The 17753-nt window shown below is 38.5% G+C and overlaps 1 protein-coding gene across 1 annotated transcript in view; it reads left to right on the forward strand.

Moving 5' to 3' along the window:
* Window positions 1–2310: 2310 nt before the first annotated feature.
* Window positions 2311–17753, forward strand: part of LOC113413868 (interleukin-6 receptor subunit beta-like) — a 35326-nt gene continuing 19883 nt past the window's right edge. Inside the window, exons 1-4 of the mRNA XM_087954233.1 lie at window positions 2311–2398; window positions 3094–3144; window positions 4457–4489; window positions 10619–10730. Coding sequence (XP_087810359.1) covers window positions 2311–2398; window positions 3094–3144; window positions 4457–4489; window positions 10619–10730 — 284 coding nt within the window. The remainder of the gene's footprint in view (window positions 2399–3093; window positions 3145–4456; window positions 4490–10618; window positions 10731–17753) is intronic.

Consider the following 17753-nt stretch of genomic DNA (forward strand, 5'->3'; position numbering starts at 1 on the left):
CGGAGCCAGAGGAGGCCATTTTCACCCTTTTGGAGGCTCAAGGAAAGCCTCCAGAGCCCGGGGAGGGCAAAAATACCCCCACCTGCTGTGGTGCAGGAAATTGACTAGGCCAGAGGTCTCCAAACTTGGCAACTTTAAGACTTGTGGACTTCAACTCTCAGAATTCTCCAGCCAGCTATGCTGGCTGGAGAATTCTGGGAGTTGAAGTCCACAAGCCTTAAAGTTGCCAAGTTTGTGGACCACTGGACTAGGCCACACCCACCATGGGCACGCCTACCCAGCCACCAGGCAGAGAACCCTTTGCTAAAAATTTTGATGCCCACCCCTGACAGAGAACCAAAGTGAGTGATCAATATAAAGGAGGGGATGGGGATGGTTGGGTTATTGAATGAGAGTCCAATATGAAGGAACAGTTGGAAGGAATAGAAAGACTACAAAAGTCATAACTGAACTGAATGAATAAGTAAAAACATACAATTTTTGGAAAGCTTTTCATTACATGTCATGGATTTTTTTAGGTAGCAGTTTGAAAATTGTAGAGTTAAAGTACATTTGATTTGTGGTTTAGATAACATGGTAATGCTTAAATGATAAGCTATTTTTGCAAAGCAATTTAAATCTATCTAGTTGACACAGCAGATGGGGAAAAGTTTCTTGTGGGAGGTTAGAAGCTGTATCTTGGTACTTTGTAGAGAGTTGTAATTAGTATCTGAATTCACCTCTCTCCTTAGCTTTGGCCAACAAACTGCATGGTCCATGCAGTTAATTTGTTAATTTTTTCCTTAAGCCAAAACTATTTAATGCTGTTTTCATTTAAAACTGCTCTAAGCAGAGGGAAATGAAAATAATCAAAAATTTGATAACTCAAAACCAAAAGAGTCTATCATCATAAACTATGTGTGATAACTGATTAAAGTATTTTATGCATGTATTATTTGAAATAAATATTTAGACCTGTTTTTCCAGGATGGAGTTGAATAATCTTCTCAAAATCCTAGGTAAGATATGAATAAATTTAAAAATGTGTGTGTGTGTGTGTGTGTGTGTGTGTGTGTGTGTTTGCATTGTCTGATGTGTATTCCAGGACTTTGAATTTTTACTGTTTTAAATTATTTTAATTATGCTTTGAGTGTGGAATATGGAATTATACTTCATATAGTTTTAGATATTTGCTACTTATTGCTCCTGGCTTTCATTGTTTCCCCCTGGAAAATGCTTTAAACCAGTTTCTTCAGCCCAAATCCTAGGCTTTATGTTGTTTAAAAATTAATGTGTGGATTTCCACTGCCTTCTCTCTTTTAACTCGTACCTAGTAATTATTTAATTATCCTACAGTATTTGTATGTTGCCTTGTGGAGAATTGTCAAGGAATATACAAAGCAATTAAACAATCATCAAAGCATAAGTGAGTAAATGAGGCCAACTAAAAATATGCTCTGGGTTACCTTTCAGAAAGCGGGGACAGCAAGTATTAATTGTAATTTCTCGAGAAATACATTTTATAATTAATACAACAGGCCAAGAATCATTGCAAGTGGCAGTGTTTCCAAATGGGCTCTCTTAACATCTTAAAGAGAAGTCGGGTATCATAAAGCACCCAGCTCCATAGCTAAAATCTCTACTTTGAACAGAACTGAGAAAACAATGTGGGGTCTGTGTAGAGCTTTTAGGAATGGATCAGTTAGTAAATGATGCTATATTTTACATAAGCTGAATCTTTCCTGTGACCCTGTTTAGGTAGGATGTATATAACTGTGGGTAAGATTGGTTCAGAACAGCCAACCTGTCCTACTACTGTATTCATGAACATTTTTGAACATATATATGTATATTAATGAAACATTATAGTAAAGGTTAAAAAGAATGTACTTATAATTTAAATGTATGGTTTAAAAAGTCACACAGTAGTTACAGAAACCAAAATAAAAACATAAAAATCAACACAGTACTTGCAGATGTCCTATTTAAGCACTATTTAATTACATCAAATTTTTGCTCTAACGTAATAATGAAACTATTTTTTTATCTAACTATTTTTTATGAATCTTCCTTTTCTTCATTTTGCACTCACAAAGATTAGCATTGTGCTTGCTTCAATTGTGCATAAACTACCCTCACATTAACTGACTTTAGATTGCATTAAATGTGGCCTGGTATCAATTTACAATTTGCACTATCTAATATTGCATTATTCAAAGTTGCACTAATTGCAACCTAACTTTCATCCAGCCCATTATTCAACCCATTATTTAACTTTCAAAGATAACAGATGCTTCCTTGGAATAAGCTAATAAGAAATAATGTTCCAATATGGCAGTAGGGCATGAAACAAATATCTGTATTCACTATGTCTGGTGCCCATCAGAGTGGTGGAGAAAAGGCCAGACATTAGAAGCAGGTAAATAAGATTACCAATCTAAGCAGAGAGCTCCCTGGGTTATGAAATAGTGCAGGTTTTCTCTTGACTTTACATTTATTTTCTCCATAGCCTTATTTACCTAGTTATGTAATAACATTATGCAAAGGAGGGAGACTACATGGTAACACCTGACAAATCAACAAAGTAAAGCAATAAGGAAAGAAGTGGAGATTGTAGTGACTGTATATATGAGTGTCAGAAATGTGTTTTTTATATTACTTTGTAGATGCCAGACAAGAACAAAGAACAAGTAGGATGGTAAACCTTTGAGCAGAACACAGCACCTCTCTGATTTTGGATATTGTAAATGAGGAACTTGCTTTCTCACTGGTATTTTAGATAGTAGTTCTGGAGAGTGATTTACAACTGTGGAGTTGAGAGCTGCATTCTTTGAAGTTTCATGTTGGTTTGAAAGGAAATTGGAGATCATGCTACTTATGTGGAATTGATGATTTTTTTAAATCTGGGCACTATCCTAATATGTGGACCAAAACTTCAACAAGCTAGTTGGGAACAAAAGTCACACCTTGGGAAGGCCGTTAGGTTAGGAAAGGCTCAAGATCAAAAGTTTGCCAAAACTATGACATTATTTTTCAACCTGTTATAAAACTGTTGTAATGGTTCAACATACTGAAACAAGTGATAGTTGCCTAATGTTTCTTTTTCTCCCAAAGGTGAATTAAGGAAGCTTTTATTCTTTTTGTCCATTGCTTGGTTCACAGTGGGTAAGTTTTTATTCATTTAAAATCTTTTTCACCTAAGAAAGTTTAGACTGAGTTATCACTTAACTATGTTGAATAATAATTAAGGAACAAAAAGGTTTGGATCAAAGCTGGGTATTCAGTAACAGATCTTTTTTTTTTTTTTTTTTGTGGAGCAGCTGTAAGAAAATGTAGACTATAAACATCTTTCCAACTCTTTTCCCAGCAAAATAAATCAGTGTGACTACTTGTTTTATTTTACTTATTTAAATTCTGACTTTTCTCAGTAGGCTGTAGTCAATAGGATACATATAGCAATTACATTAATAAATATTAGAAAATAATGAAAATATTAGCCACAATATGTTTTTGAGATAACTAGTTGTCTGGTCCTAAAGAATACAAATAACCTAAAGATGGCTGGTGGGATAAAAGATAGATAGAAGATAGAATTCTTTATTGGCCAAGTGGTGATTGGACACACAAGGAATTTGTCTTGGTGCAAATACTCTCAGTATACCTAAAAGAAAGGATACATTCGTCAAGAGTCAAGAATCATAAGGTACAACACTTAATGATAGTCATAGGGTACAATAAGCAATCAAATCATACTAGGAAAGAGTCAATATAAATCATAAGGATACAAGCAACAAAGTTACAGTCATACAGTCAGGTGATAAGGAGTAATGAGAAGATTAACAGCAATAGTAATGCAGACTTTGTAAATAGTTAAACAGTGTTGAGGCAATTATTTGTTTAGCAGAGTGATGGCTTTCGGGGGAAAACTGTTCTTGTGTCTAGTTGTTCTGATGTGCAGTGCTCCATAGCGTTGTTTTGAGGGAAGGAGTTGAAACAGTTTATGTCTGGGATGTGAGGGATCTGTAAATATTTTCACAGCCCTCTTTTTGACTCGTGCAGTATACAGGTCCTCGACTGAAGGCAGGTTGGTAGTAATTGTTTTTTCTGCAGTCCTAATTATCCTCTGAAGTCTGTGTCTGTCCTGTTGGTATGCAGAACCAAACCAGACAGTTATAGAGGTGCAGATGATAGACACAATAATTCCTCTAGGATAATTGATAGAGCCCTCATTTTGCAGGACATGATGGTTTCAGTCTTCCTGTGAATATTTCTCAATTTCATTAAGCAAGTTGTAAGTCCTAGTTGGCTCATGGGACAAGTTATTGTCCATTCTTCAGATTTAATCTGCTTTAGATATTCCAATCTCCAAGCTTTTCTTCTAGTGATTAATTGACTCATACTCTCCAAAGATTAGACATGAGTGCCTTCTAGTGGCTGCTGGTTATTTCCAACTTATTTCTTTTTATTTTCTCCACAGTCCCTGCCTTTCGATGCTTTTTACGTGAAAAAGGTAAATGCCAACCCTATCACTTAGATCATTTTCTTGCTAAAGTTTCTCCCACTGGTCTCCTAGCAATGGAGCTGAGACTGTTATGTATGTGAGCCCTTGTGCCACTGAAAATATTTGTGTGACGAAGAGATACTTTTTCTCTGCATGACTTTAATCTGAATTGATCGAAATCATACTTCCCAAATTAATTAAGAAATAAAAAGGCAAGTCTTTGTATTCACTATTTAAATGTGGGAGGCTGCACCTGGATTCAAACGTTCTGTAAAAAAAATGTGGATTAAACAAAATGGTGCATTTATTCAAGTAAATAATATACAGTATGAAAATGTTTTTATCTGGAGACATTTCTCACCAATTGTATAAACAAATGCACAACAATTATGAAACATATAAAAATGAAGAAAAAAAAACAGGAGCAAACTGTTGAAATGGGATGGAACAAATCTGAGCTGGATATATACAGTATAATGAAGATTAAAAAAGCCAGATTTAATTCTTTATAAATTGAATCCCAGAACATCTTACTGTCCTTATGAAAAACTATATACAGTTAAAGACGCCATAGTATGGACAGGCATGGAAAAACAGACTGTATCCAGATTGACAAAGGAGACATGGTATAGGGTCTCTCCTTATACATTCAGCTATATGCCAAATCGATCTATTTATCATTCTATGGAAGTGGACTGCAAGAAGATTAGTGTGGCTTTATAATTAGAGAAGAAACAGTAAAAAGCTACGATATGCTGATGATCTTTAAAAGAATCTGCAAGCTCTTGTGATAAAAATCAAGGAACACAATGAACAAATGAGACTTCTTTAAATATAAAGAAACCAAACTAATGACAACAGGTACATCAACCAGCCTTAGAATTGATTATGAAAATACTATGTGATAGCTTCAGCCTTTAAGATCAAATAGAAAAGCAGGCAAAAAAAATTACCACAGATTACTATCTGATAAAGTAGCAATTAAGCCCTTGGACAAGACGTTCAGATCCTCTGATTTGTCTACACCAGGGGTGTCACACTCGTATTGTCAAATCGTCGTCACATGACATATTGTGGGGGGTTTTTTTCCCCTTCGCTAAAATGGGGGTGGGGGTGGCCAGCGTGTGACGCATCCGGGCCGTTGGCCACAAGTTTGACACCTCTGGTTTTTACCTACAAAGATCAGAATTGTGCAAGCAATAGACTGCTCTGTGGCACTTTATGGAAGCAAAAACTAGACTTTGAAGAAGCAGAACAAAAAGTATGGATGCTTTTGAAATTTGCTGGAGGAGGCTCCTGGGAATACAGAGGACAACAAACAAAGGTATCCCTGAACAAATCAACCCAGAGTTCTTATTCAAGTCACAAAGTTCAAATTATCCAATTTCAGACACACTGTGCAAAGATCTGTTTCTCTAAAAAGGACTCTAATGCTGAGAAAGGTAAAAGGAAAGGAAATGACAGGTAGATGTACTTAATTACAGTAAGTCAGGGGTGCACTGTCCAAAGGCCAGAAAACTTTAGGCAAAGAACCAATTATCATGGAGCAGATCTGTTTGTGGGATTGCTTAAAATTAACAAATTAATGGCACATAACCAAGAGTGAGAAAGTGAGCAATGTGAAAACAAGTGAAGGAAAGCATTCATAATTTTAAAAGGTTAGAAAAATGCCATCAATTTTTCATATCCATATTTTTTTTCCTGTTGTCTGATAGTTGATTCCGGTTGCGACTATTCTTTGTGCAAATTACAACCAGGTAAGTATCTTTGCTTATCAGTATCTGCATATGACCCAGTCCCATGTGCCAATACAACAGATAATCAGAGTTGGAAGGGATCTTGTAGGTCATCTAGTCCAACCCCCGCCCAAGCGGGAGACCCTATATCATTTCTAACAAATGGCAGTCCAATCTCTTCTTGAAAGTCTCAAGTGATGATGCTCCCACAACTTCCAGGGGCAGGTTGTTCCGTTGGTTGATGGTTCTCACTGTCAGAAAGTTTCTCCTTATTTCCAGGTTAAATCTCTCCTTGTTCAGTTTCCATTCATTATTCCTTGTCTGGTCTATAGGCATTTTAGAAAATAGCTTGACCCCTTCCTTTCTGTGGCAGCCCCTCAAATATTGGAAGACCGCTATCATGTCTCCCCTGGTCCTTCTCTTTACTAGACTAGCCGTGCCCAGTTCCTGCAACCGTTCTTCGTATGTTTTAGTCTCCAGTCCCCTAATCATCCTGGTTGCTCTTCTCTGTACTTTTTCTAGAGTCTCAACATTTTTTTTATAATGTGGTGAACAAAACTGGATGCAGTATCTAGGTGTGCATATGCTTCCCGTTTTGTCCTTAATTACAATTTCAGGTGCAGATTGGCTTCTATAAAACCTTGAAACTTCTCTCCAATTGACTTTATCCACCCCTAAAAAATCTCATGACGGGGGGCAGGGGGTGTAATTGATTAAAGAACACCACCTTTTTGGATCCAAGAAGGATGCCTTTTCTGTCATGGTACCTGCCTTCTGGAACACTTCATGCAAATTCAGGATGGCCCTGACCCCGCTTTAAGATCTGGCTGTTTGCCCATGCACCCGGGTCAGGAAGTAAATGAAATCCAGGGGGGTTGTTGTTGCTTTGAGGATTTTACTCTTCGCTGCTTCTTTTGTTTGCTTCTTTGGGTTATGTCTTGTGTGTTTGCTGGTTATTTATATTACTGTTTTTAAAACTTGAAACTTTGTTTGCTGCCCAGAGTTGCTTCGTCAAGACGAACAGCCATAAAATTGAATAAAGTAAATAAATAAAATTCTTTGGATACCAGACACTACTAAATTCCACGCAACCCTCCAATATAGAAGTTATTCCAGAGCATTATGGGAATGCAACATGGCAGTTCCCTGGTTCTAATGATATAAATACAAGTTCTCCTGGATAAATGAATTGGGAGAAACACACTAATATGGAACACAGTTTATCAGAAATGCAGGTCAAATGTTCTCACCGCTTAAGTAAGAATCTGTGAAGTGGTTGTTTCACCTGCCAGCCATACAGAAAATATTTGGTCTTTCTATTTATTACCAAAATAGAAAAAGACCAGCAGCTATATGCAGATCATTTTGGAACACACTGGGTTAATAGACAATTAATTTGCAGGAAGTACAAGTCTTGTGGTTTTGTAGTATAAAATAACAAAGATTAAAATCTCTGATCCTTTCACACCTTACTCATGTACTGCATCTTTTAATAAACAGATGTGAAGCAGTTCTCAGAAGTCACCCTCTGCTTCAGTTTTTAAAATTCTGCAAAGCAATGGCTGATAGTGTAATGCTAAATTCTGCAGTTTTATTTGGAAATAAAAAATTACTATAATCTCAAGTATCAAAAAAGCAATGGGTCCATATATATAACATCATCTCAACTTATACAATCACAGAGCAGGATACTTCCACGGCAATAACTTTTTCATTTTCCAAACCTTTATGAAACAATATGAAGTATTTTTATTTCCACCACTGTCAGGGTTCCAAGTAACATACCCATAGCAAACAAAGCTCTGAGGCAGGTAGATTCGTCAAAGAATATGTTTATTGGATATGTCATATTGGCACAGGCTGGTGAAAACTGACTCTGAACATTCCTATGGTTTTCACTTCATTAAAAGTAAAAGTTTGTCACTTCCCCAAAACATCCAGTCCCATGGTCCAATCAGGATACAGTCCAGTTGCTACGTGACATCAGTCCGCTCTTTCTGAACACCTGTAGGAATGTCCTTGGTTCCCAAGAGAAAGTATTTTGTTTTGACCATAATACCCCAACTATCTCTATTCCCCCACTCCCTAGCCCTCAGTTCCAGTATGTCAGCATTAAAGTCTCAAAATGGCCTCAGTCAGGCCAGCTTTAGGCTTGACACCAGCACTGAAACACAGAAAACATATAAAGAATATTCTGGCTAATTGGAGAATTTAAAACATCTAAATACTGTCCCACCCCCCACCCCCCACCCCTAAACTATGCCTGATCCTAGTTGCAAAATGTATATGATGGTCTATCAGTAAACTTTCCTAGTACTTGTTATCTTCTTTTGCAAGAGATCGTTATAATCTGCATATACGGTCTTAGGAAAGATATCAGAAATCACTATTGGAAAAGGAAAAAAGAACATCTTCTTTAAACTTGGGAATTGGGAACTAGGGAATTGGGAATTGACGTAAAAGTGTCACCAATGGGAAAACGGCTTGCCCTTAAGCATCATGAGCTGAAAAAAATTGAATTTTTGAATTTCTTCAAAAAATGCAAAATTTCCAACTGTTTCCCAGCTACATCAGATGCCCCAGTTGCACTTTGCCTTAGATGCATGGGGGTGGGGGAGATGTGTGTGGGAGCTTCATACAGTCACTCTTGCCCTGGTCATAGCTTGACTAAGCAACACTCTCTGTCTGAAATTGTCCTTGAAGACCACCCAGAGCTGGTCCATCCGGATGTGCTCAGTGATGGACATATCTTGATCCTTTGATTCATAAGCTGAGCTGGTTGGCCTGGATACTTGAGGGACCACCTGTCTCCCATAGCATCTGCCTGCTTGGTTCAATATGACAGGATTGGCATGCTCAAGTTTCCATCAATTAAACAGTGACATCTGTTGGCATTCTGAAACCTCCTCTTCTCCATAGCAACACATGCCCTCTGGAATGAAGTTCTCCCAAAACTCAAGCAAGTCCTACCCTATAGTATTTTTAAGGGTCCTTTGCAGGAGACAGCTGATGACTCTTTTCTCCATTCTATTCCCCTCTGGGTTTGTTTTCTTTGCCACCGTTCTTTTGTTATGTGCTGTTTTGCGGGGAGGGGTTGTATTTTAATTTTAAATGTTTTAAATCATTGTAAACCATCCAGAGCATCTAAGAGTTAATCAGCATATATGGAAATAATGGGAGGAGGAGGAGGAGGAGAAGGAGGAGGAGAAGGAGGAGGAGGAGGAGGAGGAGGAGAAAGTAGTAGTAGTGGTGGTGGTGGTGGTGCTTTTGTTGTGGTTTCAAATGCACCACAACTGCAGTCATATATAAACTAACTTTAAAACATTCAACACCATCTGATTTAGATGGTCATCCATGTGGGGCAAGTACAAAACATGTCACAACACTGTGGTCCAAATCCACCCCTTGCATACTTAGACATAATATCATAATGTAAATATGGAAGGATGAAGCTGGTATGGTCATTTCACATTGCAAATTTCATTATTTGGGTTTTATTTGGCTATCAGTCTAACGTTGATCCTGCTATGTTGCAAAGTCCTTGTGTATATGAACTCATAATCTGAAACTAATGCAAACTGTTAATATTATGTAAGTAAAATAGGGGGGAAATTAGCAAAATAATCTCCCCCCAAATTAAAATAATATTTCCATCTTATATCTGTTATGAAAGGTTAAAAATAAAGTGCCATATTGTATGGAACATATATGGTGGATAACTGTAATAACATTTTTCCAAACTATAATTAAAGGGAAAATCAATAGTTAAGCCCTGTATGTTACACAAACATAAGTACATTAATAATTTATTATACAGTGTTGGAAGAATTATCCTTCTGGGTTCAGTTCAAGTGGGAAAAAGACACTGGAAACATGGAGGCTGTTTGGACAGGACCACATAGCTTGTTGAAGCTGCAAAGAAGAAAGGGGCTGAAATGCTGAAAGTGCCTGGTTTTATACCTTCTGTTGGGATTTGAATTTGAGCTTGTATTCTGATTAGTTGTCAAGACTCCCATGGGGCCATGCAGGGACAACTCTATAGTCTGTCCTGAGTCCCAGGCTTGGTTGAGCCTTGCTGGATGGTGATGTAATGAAAAGGGCTTTGGGCAATTCCTATAGTTGTACTTTGTTATATAAAATATTCTGACCCAGGACTTAATGGCCCACCCATTAACAAAGGTGGGAGTGAGCTTCTGCTTCTGAGGTTTCTGCTCTTTTTAGGGGAAATATTCTGCCTTTTTAATATTTCCTAGGATATTTCATTTTTCTAGGAGAGGGGTGGGTGCTAACTTCCTACAACAGAAAAACCAGAAGTCCTGGAATGGTTCTAATAAAGTTTGTTCCTTTCTTTTGAGTTAGTCACAGTGAGCAAAACTGCTTTCTTTCTTTGTTTCTTTAACAGATTGGCAGGATGATATGATTTACTACTATGAGGACTATTCTGGACTCCATCTTCTTTGGTCACCGCTTTCTCACATATCCAATCCGTTTGCATATACAGTATTTTTAAAATGGTAAGGTGGTCAAAGACTGGGAGGGGGGAATTAGAAAATAGAAGTGGCTATTTCTAGCTTGTTGAACAAAATACAGCTCAAGAGCTAAATCCATATAAAATTGTTTGCTGATTAATGGTATAATTAGTGAGTCATACTGAAAAAATTCATTGTCATTCGAATTCATACAATGTAAAAAAAAGAATAGAAATACTGCTGCTTTGATATACATGTCTTTATCATTATAAGTTGAAGTCTTATCTCTCTGTAATTTTATTTAAAATGTGCTTAAGATCAGAGGTCCCCCAACTCCTGGGCCGCAGCCAACTACCAGATCTTGAGTCCTTCAGAACGAGGCTGCGGAAATGACAGGCGACCACGTGTGCATGTGCATATCCCCATTTGTGTGTGACGGCCAGGTGTGCATGTGCTCATCCAAAAGGAGCTGTGTTCACGCATGCCCACTGCTCGTGCAAATGGAGCTACATGCACACGCACGTTTAGCCATGTCTCAGATGGAACCATTCTCTCTCCTGCCCCCACAGCCCCCTGCCAGTCCTCAAAGCTGGAAAGATTGAGGGACTCTGCTTTAGATTGTACTGTACTCCTATTCAGGTACTTTAGGAGAGAGATGAGGTGGTGCTGAGCTATGATATAACAAGTGGTCCAAAAATTGAATATAACATTTTACTTCTTGCGTAGTTTCTTCTCTCACTCTGTTATTAAATGTATGAGGCAATAAAAAGTAAAATTTAGCTAAAATTGAGGGACAATACAAGAGGACTTGTGGATTTTTAATTTGAGCACTAATGTATCCTGGGAAATCCTGGGAAACAGGGGAAAGAGTCACAGCCTAGACCAGGGGTCGCCAACCTTTTGGACCTCAGAGACCACCAGAGTCATAATTTTAAATCCTGCGGACCACTAATATGAATTTTGACTGACAGTGGCTTGCTGATGTTTTCCCAGGGTCTCTGCAGAAAGCAGCAGAGACACTGGGAAAATCCCCAAAAAAGCTGCAGGAAAATTCCCCACCCCATTTTTCTACTGATCGATTATTTATTTATTTATTTATTTATTTATTTATTTATTTATTTGGGATCACAGGATACCATCTCCAGCTCCATTCTTGGGGAGGGAGGGAGGGAGGGAGGGAGGGAGGGAGAGAGAGAGAGAGAGAGAGAGAGAGAGAGAGAGACTTTTGGCTTCATGCAAGGAAAGCAGCAGAAGAAGCAGAAGTCTTTCTTTATCTCCCCCAAACTCCACCAAACATGAATTTTTGTGAGACTTGTTGCTCCGGCACAGCCTGTTGGAGGAAGATGCCTTTCAGGGTCCCAATGACTCATTTCCGGTAGAGTTTGGGGGAGAGAAAGAAAGACTTTTGCTACTTTCCTGGCATGCAGCCAAAAGCAGAAGAAAGAAGTGGAAAGAAGCAGCCCAGTGGCCAAGCTAGGCATGTGGGGCGAGTGGGGGCACGTTTCCCCCCTTTCCCTCCCTCCCCTCACTACCTTGTGTTGTTCGCAATGCAAGTGATGCAAGCCTTGTGTACCTGCGGGCCATGTGGGCAGTGCAGCCTTGTGTTTCTACACAGCCTGGATTAATTGCTTTGGGGGATGTTTTGCGGGTGAAATTTCTCTGCAGACTATCAAATTTTTCTCGCATACCACCAGTGGTCCCCAGCCCACTGGTTGGCGACCACTGGCCTAGATAACCATCATGCAAAAGATATCTCAACTACAGAAACAGAAGCAAATGTGGCCCTCCCTAGTTTTTTGGGGAGTAAAAAGAAAGACAGGGTAAAATTCTTTCAAATCTGCAAAAGTCACTTAGGATAGTGACTGCCTATATTTTTTCCCCTTTCCCTCTCTTAAGCCAGGGTCTGGGTCACTTAATCGCACCTTAGTTGTTTTAGGTTTTACAGGTGGTACTGTCAATGGCACGTCCTCTCTCTCCATTTACCCCATCCGTTTTCCATTGCCCTCTCCACCATTATCTTCAGCCACTTCTATGCCTTCCTCCACCGTCCATTCGGGATCTATGCCTTCTGCCATTATCCACAGTGAAGTAGGTTTGTTTGTTTGAGAGTAAAGGTGAGCGCTGACTTTCTGTAAGCCTTCGTTTGTACATGTAGGAATTCTAGCAATAAACTATATTATTCACAGGATTCGTTGTGAATAGGTACGTTTATTTTCGCTCGTTTTCCTTCAAACACAGCAACAACGGATATACTGGATAAAGTCAGCGCTGAGATCATTCGTCTCTCAGCGCAATTTATCATGCAGCCCCACCTTATGCAGCTAACTAACATCCGCCCTCCCCATTAGTCCTACACACCTCCACCCTGCAATTCTAAATGCAACTAATTACCAAACAGAATGTGGTTTCAATTCCTAGGTTGTGCCGTAACTTCCCCAATGATTGTTTGTGTTTTGTTTCGGGTAATGAGAGGAGTTGGAGTGATAAACCTTCTCCCACCCCATCCTTGTCGCATGTTCGTGCTGATACGAGATAAGTCGAACTGGGATGGGATCTTCAAAAGTAAGAGACGTTTTCCGATCAAGTTGATATATTGTAAATGGCAGGATCGGACTTTCATATCCCCAATCAATATAATGTGTCGGGATTCACTTCAGGAGATAAACCGGTCGACTCTTTGAAACCCGACAGGCGGCCCCCTCTACCATTGTTCTTTCTGTAACAGAAAGGTTATTATTAGTTACATGTATACATCGTACTTCATCCCTCCCACCTGGCTTGGTTGGTTTTTTTATATGGAACTGTCGTCTCAAACGAGACACTGATATATCTGTATATGGTATCCATGATGCATCAGCTAATGGGTAACCTGTCCACCAGACTAAATATTGCAATACTCCACATCTACGACGTGAATCGAGTATTTCATCGATTTTGTAATAGTCATCATGGACTGGTCCTGGAGTATGCAATCTAGGCTCTTGTTATGTCATATTTTCAGGTTTTAACAGACTGATATGAAATTCTTTTGAACCAAGAGGGAAGTTGAAGACCAACTGTCACAGGATTGATTACTCATATAACTTGAAATGGTCCAAAGTATTTTGGACCTAGTTTTTTACTAGTTAAACCGAGGTGTAGGTATTTAGTCAATAGATATACCCAATCTCCAATATTATATTGTGTTTGTGCTGATCTTTTTTATCTGCTTGGATGTCGTGTCGAGCGACCGATCCTTTATTTCGATCTTCTGGTTGATTGCTAAATTCCTCTCAGAACGGGACCCTCGCAAGAGTGAGATACAGAGAAGCCCTCGCAAGGGCGAAGTTTGGCAAAGCAGGACCCTATCCAGGGTGAGTTTGAGCGTCTGCTGGACCCTATCCAGGGTGAGATTGAGCAGCAGCGTTCAGCGTAGAAAAAGCGTTAAGAGTAAGCGTTCAGCGGAACCCTAGCCAGGGTGATTGCGGGACTCTCACAAGAGTGATTGCAAAGCGGAAAGAAAAAAGAACACAAGGCGAAGATTTCTTTAGGTGAGGCAGCGCATCGCCTGGGGCAGATGGAATTGTCCCGGCTGAGCCTGAGACAGATGGATTGTTCAGGCTGCTTTGATTGCTCTGCGCTGTCCCCTTTTATTGTACTGAATCAAAGAGGGGGGTGAGAGGGATTACAGAAAGACAAAGAAGTTACAAACTTTATCTTTGAGACCAGGCTACGTGATACAAGTAACGAACTTTTTGACTGTTACTGATAAACATGTTTTTTCCTGAATATACATCTTTTATCTGACACAAGCTTCTGTGATGATACTTCGTGACTGATACCGAATACACATCTTTTATCCGACAGACTTTTGTGAAGTTAATCTTATCAACTTCAGCTTCTTCCTGTCAGTTCTTTTCCTGTCAGCTTAGTGAACTTTGCTCTGAGAGGTATACGTGCTGAGCAGGATTTGTCTTATGGAAAAATACTGAGACAGAATAGCCACACTTGGACTTTATACATTTCCTGCACTTTTTTCAAAGCGAGACGAACTGAGTTCCATTGCTTACGTATTTTATCTGCCTGGGTATTTGTAGTCTCTATATTGAGTTCTTGTTCATTATAGGGCCATTCGGGTATGGGTACAAATTCCATACCACTTACTATTTGGAAAGGGGAATGAGCAGTACTGCTATGTACCGTATTGTTATATGCTATTTCAGCATACGGTATCAGATCTGCCCAATCACTTTGTTGATAGTTAACGTAACAACGAAGATATTGTTCGATGGTGGCGTTTGCTCTTTCAACCGCTCCATTGGTAGCTGGGTGATATGCTGTACTTAGTCCTTGTGTTGAACCAATCAAATGAATAAACTCCCGCCAGAATTTTGAGGTGAACTGTACTCCCCTATCAGACATTATTTTTCGAGGTACCCCATGTAAGCGATATATATCTTTTATAAATAATTCTGCTAACTTTTTAGCAGATGGTATTCCTTTTCATGGGACAAAATGTGCTTGTTTGGAGAACAGATCAATAACCGTCCATATCACTGTGTAGCCATGGCTATCCGGTAGATCAACTACAAAGTCCATTCCAATGTCTTGCCAAGGTTTCATTGGTTCAGAGACTGTTTGTAATAATCCTGCTGGCTTTCCAATTTTATTTTTATTTATTATACATACAGGACAGGATTTCACATAATTCTCTATATGTGATCTCATGCCTGGCCACCAAAACTGTCATTTTGCTAAATGTAACATTTTTAGGAACCCATAATGTCCTGCCTGTTTAACATCATGACATTTTTTAATACTATTGATCTTAATGTGTTCAGTACATATTTTAGTTCCCCACCAAGCGATCCCATCTTTCATTTCTATTTGATTTTTATTACTTATTAACCATTCATCTTCTGCTAATATTGTAGGTAAGTCGGTTATAAGTATTGTGGATCATAAATATTCTATTCTATTAGTAGTTGGTATCAATGGTTGGATTGTATTATCTCGTACATTATTATACTGAGGAAGCCTTGACAAAGCATCCGCCATAAATTTTTTCCCTGATGGGATGTATTTTAGCGTGAAGTTAAACCTTTCAAAAAAGATTGCCCAGCGAACTTGCTTTGGCGACAACCTTCATGGATTTTGGAGTGCTTCTAAATTTTTATGATCGGTCCACACCTCAAATGGTTGTGAACTTCCTTCTAGTAAATGTCTCCAGTTCAGTAATGACCAGTGGACCGCAAAGGCTTCCTTCTCCCAAATCGCCCAATTTCGTTCAGTTGGACTAAATTTCCTAGATGTTTACGCACATGGTTGTAAATTACCTTCTTTATTTCTTTGCAATAAAACAGCTCCTACCGCTTCATCACTGGCATCCGTTTGAATGATACATGGTAGCGTTGTATCTGGGTGTTTCAATACTGGCTCTTTTGCGAACAGATTTTTTAGGTTATCAAACGCTGTTTGACATTGGTCAGTCCACTTTAGCATAGCACTTGGTTTTGGATTTTCAATACCAATGGATTTAGTTCATAATAAATCTGTTAGTGGTATAGCAACATCAGCAAAACATGGAATAAATTGTCTGTAAAAGTTTGCAAATCCCAAGAAACTTTGCAGTTGTTTCCTGGTTTTTGGAGCTTGCCATTTTAATACCGCTTCCACTTTTTTGGGGTCCATTTCCACTCCTCATTCTGAAATACGATACCCCAAATAATCTAATTGTTTAGTGTGAAATTCACATTTCGATAATTTTACATAAAGTTGGGCATCCAATAATTTTTAAGCACCTGTCTGACTAATTTAATATGTTCTTGCTTAGAATTAGAATAAATTAAAATATCACCCAAATAAACTAAAACACCTTTATACAAATGTTCATGTAACACTTCATTTATCAATTGCATGAATACTGCTGGAGCTCCTTGCAATCCAAATGGCATAACGTTATAGTAGTAACTACCAAGAGGGCAATTAAACATGGTTTTCCATTCATCCCCTTCTCGAATTCTTACTCTATAATAGGCTTCTCTTAAGTCTAGTTTCGTGAATATATGTCCTTTGGCTAGTGTGGCTAGTAAGTCCTTCATTAATGGCAATGTATACAATGGTTCTACACAACTAATTACCAAACAGAATGTCGTTTCAATTCCTAGGTTGTGCCGTAACTTCCCCAATGATTGTTTGTGTTTTGTTTCGGGTAATGAGAGGAGTTGGAGTGATAAACCTTCTCCCACCCCATCCTTGTCGCATGTTCGTGCTGATACGAGATAATTCGAACGGGGATGAGATCTTCAAAAGTGAGAGACGTTTTCCGATCAAGTTGATATATTGTAAATGGCAGGATCGGACTTTCATTCCCCAATCAATATAACGTGTTGGGATTCACTTCAGGAGATAAACTGGTTGACTCTTTGAAGCCCGACATAGGCAGCACAAAATTTAATGAATAAGAAATATAACCTTAAAATAAAGATAAAGCTAGTATAGTATTCATCATTGTGCTTCTTGTCTGGACTACATCAAAGGACTAACATATCCCCAAATGTACACAATCTATCTAAGTAATTCATATAAATGTTCAGTATGCCAGCCTTGGCAAGTCACTCACTGAAGATGGCATAGACAGATAGTTCTAATTATACAGGGAAAGAGAATGAAGTTCACAGTTTAAAATTCTGATTTTTGTCGATGAAATCCTGTAAGAACTTAATGTAGAAATATGCTACATATATGAATTTGGTTCTTTCTCAGGTTAAGGATTATTTCATTATTTTTTTACTGCCTAACTGTTAACTGTTAAATTACTCTTGGTAATGATAAATTATGGATCTGAAGTCAAGAAGAAAGAGAAAACAAGAAGCACTTTCTTCCCCTTTCAGAATTTATTTCTGCTCAGCGAGAGAAATGGTAGAGAAAGAAACTCATTCCCCTGATGTATAGTCTTCTAGAGTCACTGAATTAATGCGGATAAAAGCATGAATGGGAGAAAGGAAATACTACACTTTAGAGATGAAGCAGAGATCTGATTGTCTAGATCAAAAATGGCAGAATTAAAACCTTATTGTTTGGCTCACA

The sequence above is a fragment of the Notechis scutatus genome, chromosome 2 (genome assembly GCF_049901735.1).
Source record: "Notechis scutatus isolate UNSWTSFEM ecotype Mainland chromosome 2, rNotScu1.2, whole genome shotgun sequence".
Taxonomy (NCBI): domain Eukaryota; kingdom Metazoa; phylum Chordata; class Lepidosauria; order Squamata; family Elapidae; genus Notechis; species Notechis scutatus.